The following is a 14,618-nucleotide window of genomic DNA, read 5'->3' on the forward strand; positions in this document are numbered from 1 at the left end:
TGTAGCTCGCAAAGAACCAGACAATAAAGAGGTACTTTATTTGTGGAACAGATGAATGAATAAGTGAATGAAATAGTAGCATCTTTAAAGCACATGAGTCTAAGACAAATGACCAGTCTGGCTGGTGTTCTAATCTATTACAATCTCCTTGACTGTAAGGCTTAGAGGATGTTTTGTTTCTCTTTGAAATTCCCTTCAAATTGAGTCCATCACAAGGCATTTTACTGGTCACTAGAAGTTTACTCAATACAATTTGAAATAAGCTTCTCCTCCAGGAGGTATTTTATTTTCACTCCTCAGAACCATTTCTCGCAAATGAAAGTGGTTTTCACATGATCTGTATCTTTGTGTTCTGTGGTGGCTTCTCCTCATGAGAAACACTGAGGACGCAAGAGCCACTTCCCCACAACCCCTTCCCTGGTGATGGTAACTCAGGGACCCTATGAGTAGATGACCCTATGAGTAGATGCTACATTGTCCTATTACTGTAGCAGCTCCTAATAGCATCACTGTTTAGCCTTTCTACATTACAAAAAAAAAAAATACTGATGTCTATTTTTTTGCTCACTTTTTAAGTACTTCCAGAGGGATAAATCCCAAGGGTGTAGAGCTGAACAGAACAACCCCCAGGGAAGTCCTATGAATCCCTCCCTCCTCTTTTCCAGCCTGGACACCTATTACTACCACTTCAAGTTGACCAACAAGGGACGTCGGGCCCAACAGTTATTCTGGATGAATGAAGATTTCTGTCCCCAAGAAAAGTTGAACAAGAAGAAACTGGCCAAGAAGGATCGTGCGAAGAGCCAGCCCCAGGTCCAGTGCTGCCAGGCACCCAGGGAGCCTCACGGCCCCATATTTCAGCTCCACCCCGTCAGGATGGAGCTGTCCCCAGGCCAGACGATCGATGTGATACTCGAAGGCTATTCTACCACTCCCAGGGTAAGAGGACGCCATGTTTAGAAGCTGTTATTCTCCTAAATAAATCTTTGCTCTGTTTCTTAGGTGAGTCTCTTGACAGTTATCTGAAGGAAGGCTATGGTTTCTCAAGGATTGCATACAGCACTGTGTTACCATGGCAGCACCCATTCCATTCAAGGTTCAGCACTGTGGAGTTTTCTGTTTGTTTCTATAGCTGCCGTGAACCCAATCTTAAAATACCATTTAAAGCAGATTCTCATCCCCAGAGTTAATAAAGCCAGTAGGTCTCTGGTGGAGGGACAACCAACGTTCAGGCAAAGCTAGGCCCCTTATTAACACTTCGCAGTATTCACTTAATATTTGTTTTTTAAAATGTTTTTATAGTCCATCTTGGCTGCCTATCCTATCTAGGTATTGGAATGTCTTCACTTCCTTTCCTCTCAGCCTGAGTTGAAAGATTCACATTTATAATCATCACCTTTTTATGTATGGATAAAAGAGCTGCATTTATCTTCAACTCTGACGTTCTGCTGTTATTCACATTATCACCATTCTGCTAAAGACATTTAGGCAGATCCAACCATGTGTCTGTTTATTCTTATCACCTCATGGAGGTTAGAAACCATCAAAAACATAAAAATCTGAAATCATTTATAAGCCTCTTCACAAAGACAGACTTTATGAATGAGAAACGGTGGTTACCTGAGCTTCTGCTCATGTTACCAAATTGGGATGTGATGCTGAACTTTCTCCTCATGAAAAAGGAAACAGTAATAAGTTGTCTCCTAGCAGATGAGTTGGGAAATCTGGTCCACTGCTTAGCTCCTCTGGGGTCACAGGGTCACTTTGTTTCACTTAAATTGTTTCTTCACAGAATATTTTCAGGTAAAACACATCCTCAACTTAAAAAAGACAGTTATTTCCCATGGTGGAGTGTATAATGTGTTCTTTCTCTCTCTTACTGAGGGGTTTAGCCAACTTTCACTGAGTATGTACACACGACAAACACCAGAGTAGGCACTGAGGATGCAAAGATGAATAGAATGCAGCCCCTCAGCTCAATACTGATGGTCCATTGCAGGAACATGTTTACAATGTCATTATCAGGAGTTGGCTATTTTTAAAGCCATTAAATCTGAGCTGCTGGGGTTCTAAATTCAGTTGTAGCCTTACTAAAAGCTTCGCTGAATGTTCTTCCAAGTTCTGCTACATAAGTGAGATGCGTCTTGAATTCATTAACATCTGAAACCTTAGCCAGTTTTCAATAAAGGCTATTCATGATATAAATTCACTTTGGGTCCTTTCTACTTTATAAAAATCTAGGCTTATTGGGTCCAAAGAAGTATTTGTTACCGTATATGATTTTTAAATATTCAAATGTGAAAGGTAAAATTGTTCCAGTCAGTTTCCAGCTAGCTTGGTAAGAAATCATGTAACTACCGTTGAGCTCTAAGCCTGTGAAGGTTTTTTTTAAACTGAAGTGTAGTTGGTTTACAATGTTGTGTCAGCCTCAGGTGTCCAGCACAGTGATAGCCCATGAAGGATTTTTATGTGCCTCGTCCATCACTCTTTTGTGTATCCAGTCGCTAACAGCCCCAGTGCATAATAGATCTTCCATAAACATACTGGATAAACTGGATGTAAATTGACCGTGCCCTCAGGGACAGTCAGAAGTAGACACAGGATCCACCCTGGCCATATCTAACCAATCAGACTTTAACTGTGACAGAGACCCCTCCCTGACGTGCACTGCTCAGAAAACTGTGCTCTTCGCTGGTGTCCCCAGGCAAGTAGTTGAGAATGTTTGCTGATGGTTGAGAATTAAGTTTTCTGAACTATGGAGGGTCCACAAATGCTGGTATATCTTGTCCTCAGGTAGTCAAGGAAAAGCTGGTGTGCCACACCATCATTGGGTCGCAAAAGGGGAAGAGCCTGGTGATGACTGTGAACATCATCTGTGAGTTTGTGGCGCCATTCATCCAGCTCTCCACCAAGCAGCTCGTTTACCGACTGGAGAAGGTCAGTGAGGCTGTGCAGCGGAGGGCCGGGCACTCTCCAGCCAGGGGTCCACATGTTCACACTTTCATTTAGGAAGCTAAATCAATGGGAATCCTGTTAGACCCACACCCCACCAATGTTTTTTCAACTTCAGAGGCCAGTACACATTCAACTAAAAATTCCTAATCTAAGCCTACATTCCTTTGAAAGGTGAATTGCCACGGAAATTCTATTTCCACCATTTCTGATGTATAAGACCAAAATGAAGGGCTATTCCGTGCACTGAAAATGCATTTCAGTCCATCATTTACTCTACATAGCTAAAATTGACATCATAGTACAGAAATGGTTGGATAAGAATCTTTGATAATTATAATAATCAGTTAGAATAGCTACCCATTACTGATTGGTATGTATTGGGCATTGAGGCATGTTCATTACACGCATTGCCCAGTTATCCCTCACGACAGTCTATGTGGGAAGGTCTGATATCTTTCCTGTGATATGCAGGAGGAAACAAGGAGAGACAAGCTAAGCTATTTTGTAGATCACCTAGTACTGCTTGAAAATCATTGACTTAAACTATTTGATTCACATTCTTTAATTCATGTGCTTATACCTGTATGTGACCTTATGTGCCTTTAAGGGTGAGCAGTAAGTGGGGGAGGCCCAGGACAAGGAAGAGATGGTATGATTGCTGCTCAGGGCAGGGGGCAGGCATGGTTGCGAGGAGAGGGAGATATCACAGCAGGACTCAGCTTACTCCTAGGCAGGTTTCCAGCAGAAAATTATTTACTATTCAAAACAGGTATGTGTGGAACATCTCTGAGTTGAGGGCTGTGTTGGTGCTGAAAATCTGACATAGTCAAAGCTGAGACACTGGTTGAGGTTACAGACTGTAAACAAACTGTGAAACTTTAATTGTTTAAATGGCAGTCCTAAACAGTACTATGAAGAAAAGATACAAGGTGCAGTGAGAGCATGTGTCAGGAGACATGACCTTATTTGTGCATGAGGTCATAGATGACTTCCTTGAGCAAACACCTCAGGTTGGGACTTGAAGAACAGCAGTCTGGTGAAGAGAGAGGGGGAGAGAATTGTAAGGAACAGCACATGCAAAGGGCCTGAGTCAGGAAAGAGCTTGGTCAACATAAAAAAGCTGGAAGTCCACCTTAGAGATTATGCCAAGAATGACAATGAAGTCCATCTGGAGAAGTGGAGAGGGGCCGGATGTGTGTGGCATGACTGGGACATGTGTTGTGAACTTTGGGTTTTGCTCCAGGTGACCATTGGAGGGCTTTGGGGGAGGGAGTGACATGGTCAGATGTATTCATTGAAGCAGGTTGCTGAGTGGAATATATATCCAGACCTACTGTGTGCCAGGCCCTGTGTTGGGTCATAGAGATACAACAGTGAGTAGTCCCTCCCTGATGAACCTCACAGTCAGCAGGGAAGACCAAGCCTTAAGGAAGATCCCATAGGTATGTTCTGTGCTGTCATACAGAAGGTCTGGGTGTGGCAGTGCCTACCCAGGTCATGAGGGAACCAACTGGGATTCCTTTTACTAACAGAGGCTTGAAGGAGAGTGTTCAGAATCATTTGTTCTGGTAACGTGTTCTGTAAGATTGTTCATATTAAATAAATATCTGTTGAACACCCACCATGCATAAGGCGCTCTGCCAGGAGATGAATAAGAGAGCTTATTGGCTAGTATAAGTGATGAGATGTATTAACACAATTCAATTCAAGTCAACAAATAATGTTTCAGCACTTACTGTGTTTTTAGTCAGTAGAGACAAGCAAAAACTCTAACATTTCACAGACTGGTGGAGAATGAAGAAGTAGGATTGTGTTTTCAGTTACAGGATGCTAAACTGACTTGGTATCAGGAGATACCTGAAGTAACAGACAGGTTTGGCCTTGGAGTACAAAATGAAGCAGGGAAAAGGCTAACAGAGTTTTGCCAAGAGAATGCAGTGTTCATAGCAAACACCCTCTTCCAACAACACAAGAGACGATTCTACATGTGGACATCACCAGATGGTCAATACTGAAATCAGATTGATTATATTCTTTGCAGCCGGAGATGGAAAAGCTCTATACAGTCAGCAAAAACAAAACTGGTAGCTGACTGTGGCTCAGATCATGAACTCCTTATTGCCAAATTCAGACTTAAATTGAAGAAAGTAGGGAAAACTACTAGACCATTCAGTTTGACCTAAATCAAACCCCTAATGATTATATGGTGAAAGTGACAAATAGAGTCAAGGGATTAGGTCTGACAGAGTGCCTGAAGAACTGTGGGCGGAGGTTCATGACATTGTACAGGAGGCTGTGATTAAAACCATCCCCAAGAAAAAGAAATGCAAAAAGGCAAAATGGTGTCTGAGGAGGCTTACAGATAGCTGAGAAAAGAAGTGAAAGGCAAAGGAGAAAAGGAAACATACACCCATTTGAATGCAAAGTTCCGAAGAATAGCAGTGAGATAAGAATACCTCCCTAAGTGATCAATGCAAAGAAATAGAGGAAAACGAAAGATTAGAAAGACTACAGATCTCTTCAAGAAAATTAGAGATACCAAGCAAGGGAACACTTCATGCAAAGATGGGCACAATAAAGGACAGAAATGCTATGGACCTAACAAAAGCAGAAGATATTAAGAAGAGGTGGCAAGAATACACAGAAGAACTATACAAAAATGATCTTTACGACCCAGATAACCACAATGGTATGATCACTCACCTAGAGCTAGACATCCTAGAGTGCAAAGTCAAGTGGGCCTTAGGAAGCATCACTACGAACAAAGCTAGTGGAGGCGGTAGAATTCCAGCTGAGCTATTTCAAATTCTAAAAGATGATGCTGTGAAAGTGCTGCACTCAATATGCCAGCAAATTTGGAACTCAGCAGTGACCACAGGACTGGAAAAGGTCAGTTTTCATTTCAATCCCAAAGAAAGGCAATGCCAAGGAATGTTCAAATTACTGCACAATTGCACTCATCTCACACACTAGCAAAGTAATGCTCAAAATTCTCTAAGCCAGGCTTCAGCAATACGTGAACCGTGAACTGTCAGATGTTCAAACTGGATTTAGAAAAGGCAGAGGAACCAGGGATCAAACTGCCAACATCTGTTGGATTATAGAAAAAGTAAGAGAGTTCCAGAAAAATATCTGCTTCTGCTTTATTAACTACACCAAAACCTTTGACTGTGTGGATCACAACAAATTGTGGAAAATTCTGAAAGAGATGGGAATACCAGACCACTTTATCTACCTCCTGAGAAATCTGATGCAGGTCAAGAAGCAACAGTTAGAACTTGATATGAAACAACAGACTGGTTCCAAATTGGGAAAGGAGTACATCAAGGCTATGTATTGTCACCCTGCTTATTTAACTTATATGCAGAGTACATCATGTGTAATGCCAGGCGGGATGAAGCACAAGCTGGAATCAAGATTGCCTGAAAAAATATCAATAACCTCAGATATGCAGATGACACCACCCTTGTGACAGAAAGTGAAGAAGAACTAAAGAGCCTCTTGTTGAAAGTGAAAGAGGAGAGTGAAAAAGCTGGCTTAAAGCTCAACATTCAGAAAACTAAGATCATGGCATCCGGCTCCATCACTTCGTGGCAAATAGATGGGGAAGCAATGGAAACAGTGAGCGACTTTATTTTCTTGGGCTCCAGAATCACTGCAGATGGTGACTGCAGCCATGAAATTAAAAGACGCTTGCTCCTTGGTAGGAAAGCTGTGACCAACATAGACAGTGTATTAAGAAACAGGGACATTACTTTGCTGACAAAGGTCTGTCTAGTCAAAGCTATGGTTTTTCCAGTAGTCATGTATGGATGTTAGAGTTGGACCATAAAGACAGCTGAGCGCCAAAGAATTGATGCTTTTGAATTGTGGTGTTGGAGAAGACTCTTGAGAGTCCCTTGGACTAAAGGGTGGTCAAACCAGTCCATCCTAAAGGAAATCAGTCCTGAATATTCATTGGAAGGACTGATGCTGAAGTTTTAATACTTTGACCACCTGATGTGAAGAACTGACTCATTGGAAAAGACCCTGATGCTGGGAAAGATTGAAGGCAGGAAGAGAGGGTGATAACAGAGGATGAGATGGTTTGAATACATCACGGACTCGATGGACTTGGGTTTGGGCAAGCAACAGGAGATGGTGATGGACAGGAAAGCCTGGCATGCTATAGTCCATGGGGTCTCAAAGAGTGGGTCCATGGGGTTGCAAAGAGTCGGTCCAGGGGGTCTCAAAGAGTCGGACACGACTGAGCAACTGAGCTGAACTAAAACTGACTTGACAGTCTCCCTGAGACACAAAGAAAATACTACAAGAATTCCTGCTGTAGCTATCAAGTTTTCATCGCTGTTTTGAATTCTTCCTTTTTTTAAGTAATCAGGAAGGATGTTTATTGGTGATAGCTGTGCCAAATTTGGTGGCATCGTATTTTCTCTAAATGTAGCCATTCAGAGAAAATTCAGTGAAGATTTATTGAATAGTTATTCTGTGCAAGACATTGCAGTGTATGCAGCTTAGTTTCTTATTAGATTATTTTTTCCAAAGCTCATAAACATATGTGGATAATGTTCCTTTTCTTTTCTTTATTTTCTTAAGCCTTGTTTTTAGTTAACGCATATTCTTGTCTAAATGTCTTTTGCTTGGATTTATCACTGGAATAAAACAGCAAATATTTTGAATATGACAGTAACTTGTTGAACTAAGAAATGAATTGAGTCATAAGGCCCCATTTGTTTTTGCCTTTCTCTACTTCCTCCCAAATGTCACAAGTTTGCAATCTGCCCTACTACGGTATTTTTCATCGTTCATTTCCTGCTCACATTGAATCCATATTAGGGGCAATGAAGAAATGTTACTTCATTACCCAGGATGTGCAGGAGACCTGTTAGGTCTTGGTGTTCAGGTTTAATTGCATAATATCCAGTTATCCATTCTTGTCTCCTTGTTTTCGGCTCAAGGCAGTGTATCTGATTTAGCACATTAGACTATAATGATACCAAGCCTGCCTATGAGAAGAATTTTTCTATAACTGTTTCCTCAGTTTTGATCTACTGTGTAACTGTTGTACCATTCATAAGCCACAGAGATGAAACCACATCTCTGTGGAATTGAAAAGGTCAGTTGAAACTAGCAGTCGGTTTGCTTCATGAAGTCCAGCAGCAAATCCTGTCTGCTGATATTTGGCGAGACAAACAAGCCAGAAGGGGTCATTTTAAAATAGAACAGGTTCTCCATGCATCGACTCTCCCATCACTGTCCTCTAAATGGCCTCTTGCCAAAACAACCGAGTGTGGCTTTTTCTCTTCAAAGCTACCTGCAGTGACACAGCAGGCCGGGGGGAAGGTCGAAGGTGCTGCTCCATCCTGCCCCAACTTGTAATATGCAGTCTGTGAGTGCACAGTGAACCCAGGACCTGTGTCACCATGTTAGAGGGAGAGAAATAGTGGCAGCTTCTCTTGGGAGGTTTGAACACTGAAGGAACTTCAGGCATCCACAAAGGACTAATGGGGTGCAATTGAGGCAGAAGGCTCAAGCCAACTTTATGGACTGAACATTGTGTCCCCCCCAAATTCATATGTTGACACCCTAATTCTTTATATAGTGTTGTAAGTGGGCTTTGAGAGTATAAGGTCATGGAGGTGGAGCCCTCATGAGTGGAATTAGTGCCCTTATAAGAAGAGATAAGGGAGATGATCTCTCTCTCAGCCATGTGAGGACACAGTGAGAAGACAGCCATCTACAAACCGAGAAATAGGCTCACTCCAGACACCGGATGTGCTGGCACCTTGATCTTGGCCTGGCTAGCCTCCAGAACTTTTAGACATCAATGGCTGCCGATTTAAACCACCCAGTCTGTGATATTCATTACAGCAGCCTGAGCTAACCAAGACATCATGGACACTGGTCACCCTAGCTCCCTCAGACTATGCTGGGCAAAGGATCAGGAGCAGAGAAAAACATGGAATCAGGGGGATTTACCTTAAATTCGAACAAGGAGAAAAAGCAAATCAAAACAAAGAGGCCTGGGAAAAATAAGCTAGAGTTGTTGGAGGAGACAGGGAATGAGAGGGAGCTTGTTGGAGGCCAGAGACTAAGGTTTCCGGTCCCCTCCTGCTGATATTAAAGCACCCCCTTTCCAGGATACACAAGGAATAATGTGGATCCCAGAGTCAGAAGAAGAAAACTTCAGTCTGAACAGAAACTTTCAGTTCAAGATCCATTTCTGATGCTTTCTCCAGTTGAAAATGAAATTTGATCTAACAGAGTGAAAGGTGCTTCTAAATCACTTCTTCCAGTGTTATCAGGAAAATATATAGAAAACAGTTATGAGCATTTCTGATATAGCAAGGTGAGTATATTTGCAAATTGGGTGTTTTAAGCATGAAAAAAAATATTGTGTAAGGAAAAAATGTTTTATTCATTATAATGGTGCATGGATTCATCTATAAGATACCACTAACTTTTTAAACTTTTGTTTTGTGATGCTGTGGAAACTTAAGTAGTAGTAGTTCTATTCAGAGGCATGGCTTACATAGGGTTTTTTTTTAACCAGGTAACAAGGAAGTAAGACAATCTAATCTGTATTTTATGGCTTAACATAGGATCATTTCTAGTGTGATAGATAGATACATACATACATAGACAATTCTATACCTGTGTCTTCATCTATATTAATCCCTTGTAGAGATTTAGATAAATCATTGTTAATGTATGGAAGACCACTGAGATGTGAATCTATATAATATATAGATATATATTACCTATATTTAGATAGATGGTTGGATAGATGGAGATAATATAAATCCATACATCCATAGATATAAACAGAGAGAATGCTAAATCAGCTGTTAACAATGAATATCAGACCTTTGTTGCTAAAGGCTTACTGTGGTTTGTTTCCTCTTTTTTCTTTTTTGCAGAAACCTAACACTATCCTAGAACCTGAATACCAGCCCTTGGCCGTAAAGAACATTTCCACGCTGGCTGTGAACGTGTTGCTCTCAACAGGTGGACCCTTCTTTATCTGCGAAACTGATAAATCCCCACTGCCCTCAACTCCTGAGGTAACTAGATGGAGGATTTCCTAACTCCCAGCAGGGAGCCCTGTGTGTGATAAAGGAAGAGAATAGTATCAGTGCACTGCCAAATTTCAGTCCAGAAAAAAAAATATAAAGAATCTTGGAAACAGAGAGGAAAAATCTAAAATGAGTCAAATTTCAGTATCAGTTGGTAGGAAAGCTATTATTAATGATGAAAGAACTTCTCACTCATTATTTTGATCCTTCCTTTCCGGCCTGTGATGATGAAACTGATCTTTAGAAAACGGTGACTTCCCAGCAACAAGAGGAAAGATCTTAATGTCCCTCAAATTTGACCAAAACTCAAAGCTCAGGCCCTGAACCAGCCAGCCTGTCTCCAGATACTGAGAAATGGGAACCGGGCCACAGGAGGAGGCTGTGAGCTCCCCTGGCCTCCGGTCTGGAGCTGGATGCGGTGTTCCCTGAACAATCCCACAGGATCATCCATCCTTGGCTAGACGTGAGGACACCAGAGGGAATGACTGGGCCCTGCAGCAGGGGATGCTGCAGAGGGAAGAGGATTGAAGGAGAGAGCAGCCCCACACCCCATGGTGTTCAGGCTCTCAGGGGGACAGCTAATGGAGAAATGATAGAGGAGGCAGGAAGGGCAGGCCGAGTGGAGGGCGCCTGTGACTGAAGGATGTTTGCTATGGAACAGGAGTGGAGATGACTGAGGCATGGAGACATGCTCCGGGAGACAAGTGTTTGTGGGAGATGGGGGATGAGCCACTGGATGAGAGGGTATTGCAGACAGTACTGCACCACCACCCTCCCCTGCCCTTCCTTCCTCACTGATTCTTTAGGGTCTCATTCAAGCATGACTGCTGGGAGGGCGGAAACAGCTAAGGCCTCTGAACAGAAAAATAAAAGGAGAAGATGATTATAAGCAAGAGGCAGATGAAAACCTCCTGCGAGGGAACCTGTGCAAAGAAGAAAAACACAAAGTACAAACAGGGAGTTTTTTTACAGTCTCAGAGAAATGACAGACGATATAACCTGTCTTTAAAAAGAGCTCAAGGACAAGATACAAGTGTTCAAAGAGGAGACGAAGAGTGAACGGAAGAGCAGAGGAAGGCAGTTGGATGAGAAAATGAAAATTCAGGCACGAGCAGTTTTCTCCGTCTTGGGTCAGACCCCATCTTGTCCCTCCTGAAATCTTAATAAGATAAAAGTAGAAATGTTCAAAAGGAAAGCCACCCAGAACAATAAAATGAAAGGAGAAGACAGTGGGTGTAACCAATTAATGAGAGATTTAAACAAATTCTATAAGATAGAATGAGGAGGGGAGTGGGTAGTCAAAAAGACAAAGACGTAAAGCACAGGAAATTCTCCAGTGAGGCAAGGCAGTGTGAGTCCTTCAGCTCAGGTGGCCTGGGCTGAGAGGCAGCAGCTGTGAACACAAGGGACCCTGTGTGCGCCAGCCAGCTGTCCTGACCAACTCCACTCAGAAGACATGGGCAGCGGGCTTTCATCCCAAGACGTAAAGATAAATGCTCTTCCGTAGGGAAACTCATCAAAGTGTTCCGGGAATTTAATGTGTCCTGTGTCAGTGTGGATACCTCAGAGTAATCCCTGGTATCTGAGTTGTGTGCAACACCTGGTCATCCCCTCTCTGACCAAAAAAGCTCTTCCATAGACCCATCCTGCTACCAGAATTGAGAAATGGTGGCCTTGGGACTGTTGGAACGGCAGAGTGGGTAAGGAACTACTGTTTCTTGTAATAAATCATTTAGTACAGTTTGACCTTTTATATTACTTGCACATGTAACTTTTAATAAAAGCATACATATAATTTTAAAAATAACTTCTACAAATCAACAGGAAAAGTACCAACAACCCAGTAGAAAAACAGGCAAAATAAATGAACAGAGTTTACAAAAAGAAAAAAGCTCTTAAATATATGAAAGTATGTCCCACTTCACTCATGTTAGAAGCAATGCAAGTTAAAATTACTATGAAACAACATTTTTTTCCTGTCAGACTGGTAAAGAGCAAAAATTGGGTAATTCTCTATGTTGGGGGGCATGTAGAAACAGGCACTGTGTTGGGGAAGTATACAGTGGAAGACAGTATAGCTCTCGTTATCAATATTTTAAATGCCCATACCCTCTGACCTCTTCATTCTACTCCTAGGAATTTATCTTATAGACATAGACACAATATATGAGATAATATGTATCAGTTCAGTTCAGTTCAGCCGCTCAGTCATGTCTGACTCTGTGACCCCATGAACCGCAGCATGCCAGGCCTCCCTGTCCATCACCAACTCCTGGAGTTTACTCAAACTCATGTCCATCAAGTCAGTGATGCCATCCAGCCATCTCATCCTCTGTCGTCCCCTCCTCCTCCTGCCCCCAATCCCTCCCAGCATCAGGGTCTTTTCCAATGAGTCAACTCTTCACGTGAGGTGGCCAAAGAGGATATTAATTGCAACATTGATTATAAGAACGAAAGACTGGGAGTCAATATCTGTCAATAGGAAATTGCTTAAAAAATGATGGCAGAATTTTATGCTGGAATAAAATGAAGCTATTGAAAAAGAGTGAGGCAGCTCTGTATGCACTGATGAGTTATCCCCCAGTGGAAAAAGCAACATGCAGAACAGGAGTGCATAGTACGCTATCATATATGTAAAAAATAAAGGAATACATATGTGAATGTGATTTTATATTAATGTAATATCTTTATGTTCATACAAGGACAAATAAGACACTTGTGTAATCATAATCGCCTCAGGGGAGGGAAAGAGTTCACTTGAGTTACAGGAGGGGAGATGGGCCCAAGTATAACATGGTTTTCATTGTCCTGTCTGTTCAAAAATAAAAATGAAATATTTTTTTAAGATTAAAAAAAAAACAACAAGGCCACACTTTGTCCTGTAACAAAATGATGTAGAATATTCAACAGGTAGATACATCTTAGTGAAATTACCAGTCTTACGATTGACCAAAGAATTCTATGGCTTTTAAAGAGAGGAGACCCACCAAGGGAAGATTTTATACTTACCTTAGACTTTTCCACACTTTCTGATCAATTCTGTTGATCATAAAAGGATGACAGTCAGTTCAGTTCAGTCGCTCAGTCATGTCCGGCTCTTTGCGACCCCATGGATGGCAGCACGCCAGACCTCCCTGTCCATCGCCCACTCCTGGAACTTACTCAAACTCATATCTGTTGAGTTGGTGATGCCGTCCCACCATCCTATCCTCTGTCATCCCCTTCTCCTCCCACCTTCAGTCTTTCCCAGCATCAGGGTCTTTTCCAATGAGTCAGCTCTTTGCATCAGGTGGACAAAGTATTGGAGTTTCAGCTTCAGTGTCAGTCCTTCCAATGAACATTCAGGACTGATTTCCTTTAGGATTAACTGGTTTGATCTCCTTGCAGTCCAAGGGGCTCTCAAGAGTCTTCTCCAACACCACAATTCAAAAGCATCAATTCTTTGGCACTCAGCTGTCTTTATAGTCCAGCTCTTACATCCATAGAAGACTATTGGAAAAACCATAGCTTTGGCTAGATAGCCCTTTGTCAGCAAAGTAATGTCCCTGCTTTCTAATATGCTGTCTAGATTGGTCATAGCTTTTCTTCCAGGAGCAAGCATATTTTAATTTCATGGCTGCAGTCACCATCTGCAGTGATTTTGGAGCCCAAGAAAATAAAGTCTCTCATTGTTTCCATTGTTTCCCCATCTATTTGCCATGAAGTGATGGAGCCGGATGCCATGATCTTAGTTTTCTGAATGTTGAGCTTTAAGCCAGCTTTCTCACTCTCCTCTTTCACTTTCATCAAGAAGCTCTTTAGTTCTTCTTCACTTTCTGCCATAAGGGTGGTGTCATCTGCATATCTGAGGTTATTGATATTTCTCCCAGAGAGCTTGATTCCAGCTTGTGCTTCATCCAACCTGGCATTTTGCATGATGTACTCTGCATATAAGTTAAATAAGCAGGGTGACAATACATAGCCTTGATGTACTCCTTTCCCAATTTGGAACCAGTCTGTTGTTTCATGTCAAGTTCTAACTGTTGCTTCTTGACCCACATACAGATTTCTCAGGAGGCAGATAAAGTGGTCTGGTATTCCCATCACTTGAAGAATTTTCCACAATTTGTTGTGATCCACACAGTCAAAGGCATTGGCATAGTCAATAAAGCTGAAATAGATGTTTTTCTGGAACTCTCTTACTTTTTCTATAATCCAACAGATGTTGGCAGTTTGATCCCTGGTTCCTCTGCCTTTTCTAAATCCAGTTTGAACATCTGACAGTTCACGGTTCACGTATTGCTGAAGCCTGGCTTAGAGAATTTTGAGCATTACTTTGCTAGTGTGTGAGATGAGTGCAATTGTGTGGTAGGTTGAGCATTCTTTGGCATTGCCTTTCTTTGGGATTGGAATGAAAACTGACCCTTTCCCATCCTGTGGTCACTGCTGAGTTTTCCGAATTTGCTGGCATATTGAGTGCAGTACTTTCACAGCATCATTTTTAGGACTTGAAATCGCTCAACTGGAATTCCATCACCTCCACTAGCTTTGTTCACAGTGATGCTTCCTAAGGCCCACTTGACTTCACAGTCCAGGATGTCTGGCTCTAGG

The 14,618-nt window shown here is 42.0% G+C and overlaps 1 protein-coding gene across 1 annotated transcript in view; it reads left to right on the forward strand.

The window, feature by feature from the left end:
* The window catches only part of HYDIN (HYDIN axonemal central pair apparatus protein), a 501,386-nt gene that overhangs the window by 353,154 nt on the left and 133,614 nt on the right, over positions 1–14,618 (forward strand). Inside the window, 3 exon segments of the mRNA XM_061138904.1 lie at positions 666–939; positions 2,794–2,937; positions 9,873–10,016. Of these exon segments, the coding sequence (XP_060994887.1) occupies positions 666–939; positions 2,794–2,937; positions 9,873–10,016 (562 nt within the window).

Source organism: Dama dama, chromosome 4, assembly GCF_033118175.1.
Source record: "Dama dama isolate Ldn47 chromosome 4, ASM3311817v1, whole genome shotgun sequence".
In the NCBI taxonomy this organism is placed as follows: Eukaryota; Metazoa; Chordata; class Mammalia; order Artiodactyla; family Cervidae; genus Dama; species Dama dama.